This window comes from Euphorbia lathyris, chromosome 4, assembly GCF_963576675.1.
Source record: "Euphorbia lathyris chromosome 4, ddEupLath1.1, whole genome shotgun sequence".
Classification (NCBI taxonomy): domain Eukaryota; kingdom Viridiplantae; phylum Streptophyta; class Magnoliopsida; order Malpighiales; family Euphorbiaceae; genus Euphorbia; species Euphorbia lathyris.
In genome coordinates this window covers 96,621,511-96,632,082 of record NC_088913.1, presented here as the reverse complement: position 1 = coordinate 96,632,082, position 10,572 = coordinate 96,621,511, and the positions used below count along the sequence as shown (strand labels likewise).

General features: G+C 34.5%; 1 protein-coding gene across 9 annotated transcripts; it reads left to right on the top strand.

The window, feature by feature from the left end:
- Positions 1–3,749: 3,749 nt before the first annotated feature.
- Positions 3,750–10,312, top strand: LOC136226539 (uncharacterized). 9 transcript variants are annotated; one of them, XM_066015086.1, is made up of 7 exons: positions 3,750–4,003; positions 5,620–5,778; positions 7,482–7,635; positions 7,848–7,923; positions 8,041–8,138; positions 9,043–9,112; positions 9,923–10,062. In XM_066015086.1, exons 3-7 carry the CDS (start codon positions 7,522–7,524, stop codon positions 10,042–10,044), a joined length of 480 nt encoding a protein of 159 aa, XP_065871158.1. In that variant the 5' UTR covers positions 3,750–4,003; positions 5,620–5,778; positions 7,482–7,521; the 3' UTR covers positions 10,045–10,062. The 9 variants fall into 9 exon arrangements, with proteins under 9 accessions (XP_065871158.1, XP_065871163.1, XP_065871157.1 ...); XM_066015091.1 differs by lacking the exon at positions 9,043–9,112 and adding an exon at positions 6,383–6,509 and having other exon boundaries at positions 3,756–4,003; positions 7,482–7,618; positions 8,041–8,167; positions 9,923–10,312; XM_066015085.1 differs by lacking the exon at positions 9,043–9,112 and adding an exon at positions 6,383–6,509 and having other exon boundaries at positions 3,756–4,003; positions 8,041–8,167; positions 9,923–10,312.
- The last annotated feature ends 260 nt before the right edge of the window (positions 10,313–10,572 follow it).

The following is a 10,572-nucleotide window of genomic DNA, read 5'->3' as shown; positions in this document are numbered from 1 at the left end:
AACTGCACCCCCCGCGCGTAAAAGAGTCTTTCCCTTAGTAATTACTTAAAGGCTTGTGAAGACCATTTACTTATAAACTAGTTAACATTTTCATTTCTTTCCTACGTGGGATAAGAATGTTTAGTTTATTTTTATCTTCTTCTAAAGTATTTCAAATGGTTCACTTTAAGCGTCAATTTCTCATTCACCACTTGTCCGTTTTGAGTTTATAATATACCGTTAAAAAGATCGCATGTCATAGAATACGTTTACATACTTCAAGTTATTCTAAATTCTATTTATCCGTTATGTATTTAAGTCTCAAGTTGACAAAAAATAACAAACCAAAAGTTGTTTATAATTTGTTTTGGATATATATAATTTATAAAAATAATTTTAAATTAATTATATATATTTAATATATAAATATTATTTATTTGTCCGGTTCTGATAACATTGATAAATGGAGCTGTTTTACATTTGGAAACAATCGACTACTTTACGTATAAAAATAGGTGCTTTTACTAAATTACCCCTATGTTGCATGAAAATTCACATGAATATCCATTATAGATTGGGCTGGGCTGGGCCGGGCCGGGCCTAATGGCCTATGTAAAAAATGTTCATCCCAGTTCAGTCAAGTCCGCTATTAATTCAGACGCATTCGGATTGGATTGACTCAGGTTTAAAAATCAATCCCAAACTCAAACCATATAAACACATCTAAAAAATACACATAATTTTTAATTATAAAAAATAAAATTTATAATTAAAAGTAAATATTTAATTATAAATATAGAAATTCACTAATTACTATTAATAAAGTGAGCTGGAATGAGCCAACCCGTACTATTTTTATCAATTTAAAGCCCGTCCAAAAAATAGGCGGGCTTTAGCGTGGCTGGACCAGTCGAGGGTTTAATATCAATTTTCGTTATCTAAGTGTTATCCAAGGAATATAGGGAGGGCAGATACCTAACCCCGTGAACATGTCTATCTACAACTAAACGAGGAGCATGGCTTCTCTTTTGCTCACTGACCACTTCCGAGGACGCGAATATATTTCACACGCAGAGTGGGGAGTTGTATAAATGGAACTGTTGTACATTTGGAAACAATCGACTACTTTACATATAAAAATAGGCGCTTTTACTAAATTACCCATATGTTGCATGAAAATTCACATGAATATCTGGGCTGGGCCGGGCCTAATGGCCTATGTAAAAAATGTTCATGCCAGTTCAGTCAAGCCGCTATTAATTCAGACGAATTCGGATTGGATTGACTCAGGTTTAAAAATCAATCCCAAACACAAACCATATAAACAAATCTAAAAAATACACATAATTTTTAATTATAAAAAGTAACTTAAAAATAAATATTTAATTATAAATATAGAAATTCACTAATTACTAATAAAGTGGGCTGGAATGAGCCAACCCGTACTATTTTTTTTATCAATTTAAAACCCGTCCAAAAAATAGACGGACTTTAGCGTGACTGGCCTAGCCTGTGGTTTAAAATCAATTTTCGTTATCCAAAGAATATGGATACCCGATCCGTGAACATGTCTATCTGCATCTAGACAAGGAGCATGGCTACTCTTTTGCTCCCTGACCACTTCCGAGGACGCGAATATATTTCACGCGCGGAGTGGGGAGTTGTGTAAATGGAACTGTTGTACATTTGGAAACAATAGACTACTTTACATATAAAAATAGGTGCTTTTACTAAATTACCCATATGTCATTTCAAGTCCAATTCAGTCCGCTGTTAATTTAGACGGACCGAACTATTAGGCTTAAAAACTAGGGAAAATTACACAGAAATTCATCTTTTAGAAACTATTTATAACTATATCAAGTCATAATTTTGGATTATGTCAAGCTAATAAAATCAGTACTTTTAATATATTTTAAGGATTCGAATTTATAAATTTGAAGTCTAGAATATATTTTCTAGGGTTTATGATTTATGAATTGAAGTTTAGAATTTTTAAATTATAGTGTAAAATCATAATATATAGAGAGTAATGACATATTAAGAATTAAGTTTGGTGATATGATTTAATTGTAATTTTTTACTTAATTATGATATTCATGTAATTGATCCAATCACAAACCCAACTCATATAAGTAATCTAAAAAAATATGTATAATTTTTAATTATAAAAAATAAAATTTATACTTAAAATTAAATATTTAATTATAAATAAATAAATTCACTAATTACTATTAACAAGGTGGGTTGAACAAGACTGGCCCGTGCTACTTTTATCAATCCCAAATTCGTCTAAAAATAGATAGGCTCTAGCAGACCTAGACCTAAGATTAATTTTCAATGTTAAATTTCAGGCTCTAGCAGACCTAGACCTAAGATTAATTTTCAATGTTCAAATCCGATCCAAAAAATACGGATCGAGTGAGTAGCCAGGCCTATGGACATGTCTTATATCTAGACATGTCCATAGGCCGGGTTGAGCCTAACTTAATGAGCTTTTATGTAAGAATGTTCAGTATAAGTCCTGTACAGCCGATATTAATTTAGGGGAGCTTAGACTAGACAGATTGTGCTCGGGTTTACAAATCAAATCTCAAACTCAACTCATATAAACCACTTACATGATATACATAATTTTTAATTATAAAAAATAAAATTTATACTACAAAATAAATAAACTCATTGCTATTAATAAAATGGACCGGAGTGGACCAGTTCATACTATTTTTATCAATTCCAAATCCGCATAAAAAATAAACGGGTTGTAACGGACCTAAGCTAAACTGAATTTAAAATCAATTTTCATTATCTAAATTCGGCCTAAAAAACACGGGCCTCAGACCAATGGGTATTGGATCCATGGACAGGTCCACTTACATCCAAGTTGGATTCCTCAAACTCCCTGTTACCGAAGAGAAAACCCCTAAAAGTAATTCTGCAAGTAGATCTTAGGTTGAAGACGAAAGTTCACTTAAAGTGTGAAACGACATCGTTCATTTTAATAGCACAAAAAAAAATTATGGAACCTAAAATCCTAAATCTAACCCCTCCCCTCCCTTCCCGTTAGGGGTGGGCAAAAAAAACAAAACGAACAAACTGGTAACCAAACCGAAAAACTGATAATCCGAATCGGCTGTTTTGTTTTAGGATTGAAAAAATACTTGGATTCGGTTTCGGTTCAGGATGTTCAAAAATCGCGGTTTAAGATATATTTATTTTAAAAAAATAAAAAATTAATATATACAAAATATGTATAGGTACGAAACAAAATAGGCAAAAAGCATATTTAAGCCCTAAACTTTACATGTTTTAAGGATTAAGCTTCTGATCAATTATTTTTCTACATTGAGCTCTTGATCATTGATTTTGTTATGGATTTGACCATTATTTAACTTTTCCATCGAGATGGGCAGCACGCATCGTTAGGGCGATTCAGCTTATTGACGTGGACAAATAAAACTTAAAGTTTATTGACTAGGATGGATAGAGAGTAAAAAGTAACAAGAAATTACAGAAATTAATTTCTAGTTAGTTCTTCCAAACTTAATCTTCTCCTCTCTCTCATTTTGTGATTTTCAACGTTAGAATCGTCAAATTGATCTTCTCCTCTCCCAAAATTGACGAAAAAGTAAATAAAAGCCAAATTCATAACAAAATCAATGATCAAGGATTCAATATAGAAAAACAATTGATCAGGAACTTCATTCTTAAACAGACAAAGTTCAAGACTTAAATATGCTTTTTGCCAACAAAATATATATAGGCATCAGACAAAAAATATATACAAAACGAAACCTATCACCATTCTTTACTGTTTCTGTTCTGAAGCCGCCAAGCATTCCATCTCCTCGCACCGTGGTTCCTCCATCCTTCCGAGCGATCTCGCACTGTCGTTCCTTCTCGCACCACTGTCGCTCCGTCTCGCACCGTGGTTGTTTCGTCTCGCACCACCGTCGTTTCGTATTATCGCCGTTCCGTTTCGCACGGCCGTGGTTCCGATCTCTCACCACTGTAGTTGATTAAAGTAAGTAGCAATGTCTGGGTTTGCTGATTGCTGGTTTTACTGTCTTTATCTTTTCATTCAATGTCTGGATTGGATTTGGGTATTTTCTGTTTCGGCCATTGATAAACAGAGAGCTTTGAAATAAAGCAAGAACAGCTGCTACCTTAGTTATAATTGACTTATTGTATTTAGAATGAATTTTAAGTTCCCAATTATTGAATTTTAAGGACCTATACGCAATTTTCTAAGGATTAATCCAATTCCTTTGTTCTGCTTGTATGGTAAAATTTCTAATTTCACTCTTTCAAACCTCTATATATAATGCTATCTAATATTTACTCATTAGTACAATGATAGGTACTCTTGATCTTCAACATGTTATCTTGATTAAATTATGGTTAACCTTGTTGAATTTTGGTTAACAGTTGAAAATTGGTTAAAAACCGAAATTAACTGTTAACCGTAGGAACCGTTAACTGATACGTTTGGACCGGTTTCGGTTCCATTGGTTTTAGTTCGGTTAATTTTATTACCTCATGGGCCGGTTAACTGAACCGTGCCCACCCTTAACTATAGTTTCGGTTCGGTTAATTTTATTACCTCATGGACCGGGTAACCGAACCGTGCCCACCCCTACTTCCCGCTGTCTGCTATTTCTTTCCTAGCAATAGAGAAATCGCAACAGGCTTCCACATGTTGCTACCTCTCCTCTCTTGAATTAGGTTCTAGTCCAGGAGAAAAGCTGAGCTTGTTCATTGCTCATCATCTTCGTTATTTAGGGGTTAGTTAATTCAATTGATTGCATTTCAATTAAACTCCAAGGTTTTCAAAATTGGGGATTTTGAGTTTAGTGTGCAAGTTCTCATTGTTCTCTTTGTTATGCAATTCATGTATTGATTTTTGAATGATTTTCGGTGCATGTGATTTGTTTTAGCAGATAATTTTCGGTGCATGTGATTTTTGAATGATTTTGGCGCAACGGTAAAACGTTGTTGCCGTGTGACCAGAGGTCACGGGTTCGAGTCTTAGGAGCGGCCTCTTGCCAATTAAATTGGCAAGGGAAGGCTTGCCCCCAATACACCCTTGTGGTGCGACCCCTCCCCGTACCCTCGCTCAGCGGGGACGCGTAATGCGACCGGGCCGCCCTTTTTTTTTTTTTTAGTAGTCTAGATTTTTTGAAATTTTGTTAATGGTTAAAAACCAAATATAGGGGTTAACGGTTGGCTGTTGTATTTGAATATGTTATATTATTGGCTTAATACATCATTTTGTTCTGAACTCGTTCAAGAAGTTTGATTGACTGTGAACTTTCACAGTATCCCATAGCCCCTGACTTGCGTAAAATGTTCCTATATATATATAGCCCGCTCAACTTGCTTAAAATATCAATATTATCAGGTAGGTTCGGACCGGACCGGCCGGTTCGACCGATCGGACCGGAAACCGGCCAGGAAACCGGTCCGAACCACTCCGGTTATTTGAATACTCAAATAACCGGAGAGACCCGGGGTCAAACCGGGACCTGGCGGTCCAACCGGGAACCGGTGTGACCCCGGTTTTTTATTTTTTAAACTAAAATTATCTTTATTTTTTGGTTAAAAATTAATAAAAACTTAAAAATAAAAAATATTTGACAGAAAACAGATACAACAGAACCCTAAATCGATCTACCCAGCCCCCTCATTGCCGCCACCCTCTTTTTTTCTGCCTGACCTTGCTTCCGCCGCCGGCGCCGCCTCAAAGCCTCCGACCGGTTTGTGGAAATTTCTCACGGCTCCTACTGCACCGCTTCACAGGTTTGTGGGTAAATTTCTTTTTTCTTTTTTGGAATGGTTTATACTATTATGATGCATATGGTAGTATTGAATCAATGTATTTCGTAATTTTGATTCAAAGTTAACATCCAATTTTGATTCATACAGAAATGCGTCTAATTTTGAGTGCTTTGTCGTTTATGAATTTTATTAGGCTGTGATGCAAGTTGAGATATACAAATAGAAAAGTTGCATATTTTATATAATTAATTAATCCATGATTAAAAGATATAGATAGTAGAAAAGTTGCATATTTATATTATAATTAATGGCATGTAATCCATGATTTCAGATCAGTGTTCCTATAGCATTAGCTTTTACTATTTTTACTACTTTTTTTCTTAATGTTTGTTTTTTTTTGAAATAGACTTATTATAATTATTTTATATATAAATATAATTTTAATATATATTTATTTATTTATTACGTCATCCGGTCCGACCAATCCGAGCCTTCCAGTCCGATCAAGTGACCCGTGACCCAGTTACAAATCCGATTCGATATCCGGTCCGGTTCTGATAACATTGTAAAATATTCCCATAGTTCCTAAAATGTAATCAACTAAACTGCATGCAGTGTGTTGCAGGTCCTTGAAAAATTTAAACGACTACACGGGGTTCTAACATCGACAGGTTTTAGAGTTGAAGGGACTATCGAGGCACTTTGAATGTTTAGGGGGGCAAATTTTTTGGACAAGTTCGGAGGCAAATTATGTATTAAGGCTATATTATTTAATTACCATCATGGTTTTTTGGTTTAATTTTTCTTAAAACTTCTCCATTTGCTGTTACTTGTATATATATTATCTCTTCTTTTTAATTGCTAACATTCATTTTACATGTTTTGTTACTAGATGTTTTTCTTCATTTCACTTTGGGTTTTCTTGAAGTTTTTTGTTGGGTTTTTGCTGCTTCATTTATTTAGCTATTAAACAATATTATGTGTCATGTGTCCTTTTTAATGTTTAATGCTTCCGGCTCTTTTGGTAACATCATTGTTGCATCTGGTCTAGATTATTGTTTTGGTTCTAGCTCCTATTAATGGAATTGTTACGTCCTAAAATATTTAGATTTTTCTCTTTTGAGAGCAATTGAGTTTTTATAGTGTTCTTGGTAATTACTACGACTATGGAAATCAAGTTTTTACAGTGTTTTTCTTCTCTTCTAAGGACCCATCCTTGTTTTACTGAGAAAACTTAAGAAATTTGTGTCAATGGAGGAAAGAACTTCCAAATGTAGTATTAGTTAGTGATCAGTGGGTAAATGAGAAGTTTAATTTTTTTTTTTTGGTCAAAATGAGTCTGAAACTGAAGAACAAAGTCACCATCTTGCTTTTGTTCCCGTACGTACTGTTACATCATAATGTTTATAAGGTTCCTGTTAAGTTCTTTGTTCATGAGTTTATCTATTATAGTTTGAATAGCGTTGTGATACCATATATGTTCTGATTTGTGTTCATATTCAGATTAGCTTTCATGGATATAGTTTGCTTGTTAATGTCTTGTTTGTGCATTGAACATTCTTCCGAATTTAGTTGTAGAATTAAGTTATTTTATTCTCTAGTGCAGATAGACCATAATCTTCGGTTATGGACAAGTTCATCACTATGAGTAGTTAATTTATATTGTTATTGTTGATTTTTTGCAAATTTATTATTTTACATATATAGTTTGTCCCCTTTCTCAGATCCGTCCCTGAATAAAACCCTAATTGAAGTAGAAGAACAATGAAAGGAGGCAGGAAGAACTTGAAGAGAGCCACGAAGGAACATTATTTGACTCTTGAAGATGGCCAAAGCATCGCGCAAGTTGTGTCTCTTCGAGGTTCCAATCTTATTGAGGTTCTTTTTCCATATCTTATTTGAGGGCTAATGCTTATTTGATCAAATTTCTTCTTTCTACTTATCTCTTCATAATAGTTGATAACTGAAATCGCTTCCTACGACTAACCACCATTTTTTTGTTCCTAAATTGTGTAAATTAGCTTCCATTTCCATCTTTACTTCGTATTTGATGTTGGGTGTATTAACTGTTTTAATATCTATTGATCAAGGTGATGGATTCAAGAGGGGAAAAGTCACTTGCATTATTTCCAGCTAAGTTCCATAAGAGCATGTGGATGAAACGAGGTCTTGTTTGTTTCAAATAACACTAAACTCTTCTTTGTTTTGGTGAATTAATTTTTGAATTAGATAGCTTTTATGTGGAATTCCAACATTGTTCATCTATGGATTGATTGAAAACAGGTAGTTTTGTTGTTGTTAATGAAAGTGGGAAAGAAAAAGCTCTAGAATCAGGCAGCAAGGTGGGAAGTATTGTTTCTCAAGTTCTCTTTTACGAACAAGTTCGTGCTCTTCAGAAATCTCCTGAGTGGTTTGTTTTCTCTGCATCCCGAAACTAGGACATAATCCGTGCATTCTTGCTCTATTTTTCACTCAATAAATCTAATCTTCAAATGTTTCCTTGACTTGAAATATAATTGTACAAGTTATGATCATTTATGTCTTGAATTAAGGGTCAATTTGGCCCTTGAAGTTGGTAGACGGTTCAGTTTAGCCCAAAACAAAGTTTAGGTATCTAACTCAGTCCTGAATTTGACAATATTTGACAAATTAGCCTATATACAATCAATTTCAATACATAAATTTTGTCAATTTTGTCAAATATTGCCGACTTCAGGGTTTAGTTGATACCTAAACTTCGATTTGGACTAAATTGAACTCGTCTGCCAACTTTAGGGGCCAAATTGACTTGCATTAAGTCTTGATATCAGTTTGGTTCATAGGCATACATACTATTAATCTGGTATTTTGTTTCTGTTGAAGTGGCTATTAATGGACTTCTTGAATTATTGAATCCAAGAGAATTAGTTGGTGATTTTACTTTTTCTATATGTAAGACATAGTTGTCAAAGGCGCGTCTCCAGCGCAAAAGGCTTTAAGCCCCAGGCATGTCGCCTGAAAAACCAAAAGCGGCGTTATACAGACACGCGCCTGAGTGGGCCTTTCTGAGTCTAGCGCCTTGCTGGACGTGTGCCTAGGTGCAAATTTTGAAGCTACAAATTGTTTTATAGGGTTCCAAGTTATAAATAGGATGTTTTAATCTCAAGAGTTAGTAGTTGATTTGGAATAAATGTCATGCATGTTATGATTAAGGTTATGGATAATTGGATATAGTATTTGATTATTTGTTGCATTTTAGAAATGTTAATTGTTGTTTTTTATGATTTTATTTATTATTTTTCTTAGTGCGTCTTGTGTTGCTGTGCCATGCTCATAGGCTACAGGACTTTTTGGCATCTTAGTGCGTCTTTAATAAGTACGTTGTAAGATATGGCTCGGAATTTGGTACATTTAATTGTCGTCCTTTTACTGATTGATTATTTTCTTTTCTCGTTCTTCTTGTCTAGATTGCCTAAATCTTGCCATTTTTGCCTATTTGGTTAGCATACTATCATTGGAAGCACATATCTGCAATCCTTATTGCTTATTAAACAATGAAATTCGGTATTAGAGAACAGTGCTAAGTTAGTATGTTGATGAGATTTAACTTGGGTGAAATGCACTGTTGTTGGTCATTGAACTTTAATAGTTGTCTCAAAATGGTTACTCGATTTCAATTTGTCTCAATAAAAGCCAAAGCCACTCTGAGCAAAAAGACACCGGAAAATTGACGTGGCTGTTGTATCAGCAGTCAACTTTCACCGCTGATCGAAATAACACTGGCTGTTACGGTTACCTAGATGACACGTGGCTGCCACCTAGCTGACTGTGTCAACTAGGTGGAGGTCACATGTCGTTTTGCTCAGATAGGTGGCGGTCGCATGTCATTTCGGTTTGCGGTGAAAGTTGATTACTTCTTATGTGGAAGCCACGTCATATTTGCAGTGTCTTTTTGCTTTTGAAGTCACATGAGTTACTTTATCGAGACAATTTAATGTTCAATGATTTTATTGTAGCCATTTTGAGATAACTATGAAAGTTGATCAATGGTGCATTTAACTCATGCTTTATTCGACACTTCATGTTGCGATCTTCTATTCCTTCGTGTTCTTTTATTTGTATCCTCTCTTTGTTGTTAATAAATTGTTCATCTTCTTCAACACCGCCTTTAAAAACCGGAATGCAGGCCTGAAAGTTTCAAGTCGACAACTTCGGATGATACTAATGGGAGTCTACAGAAGAGCATCAAGGAGGAAGAAGTTAATCATGAACTTGATTCAAGTGATGAAGATGGCCTTCCCCCGTTAGAAGCGAATACAAATAGAGTGAAGCCGCCTCAGTACGAATCAGATTCCGAATCCAATTCAGGATCAGATACAGATTCTTAGATTTTCATACATGAAGCCCTTCCATTGCATTCAAGCTACTTGAAATGCTAAATGTGCATGAAAATATTGAATTTTGTATTGGATTTTCTTCATTTGTAAATTATTTCTTAAGAAATTGTTATTAATTCAGAATTACAGAATTAAGTCTTCCTTTTTAAGAATGAAATTACTTGATTCGAGTTGGAGCAGTAGCCTTTTGTTGTTTGAATATTATATAGGTGAATAATGGGTAAATTACGCCCATAGTTACTGAACTTTATTCATTTTAATATTGTGGACACCGAACCTCAATTCTTAATGATATGATCATTGAACTTTGGGATAAGGTATCAAAATAGATCTATGATTTTTAGGGAAGTATCAATTTAGGCTCCACGTACAAAATAATACCAATATAGGTTTAACGTTTAAAAAAATGTATCAATTTAGGCCTTGACTGTAGACAGGT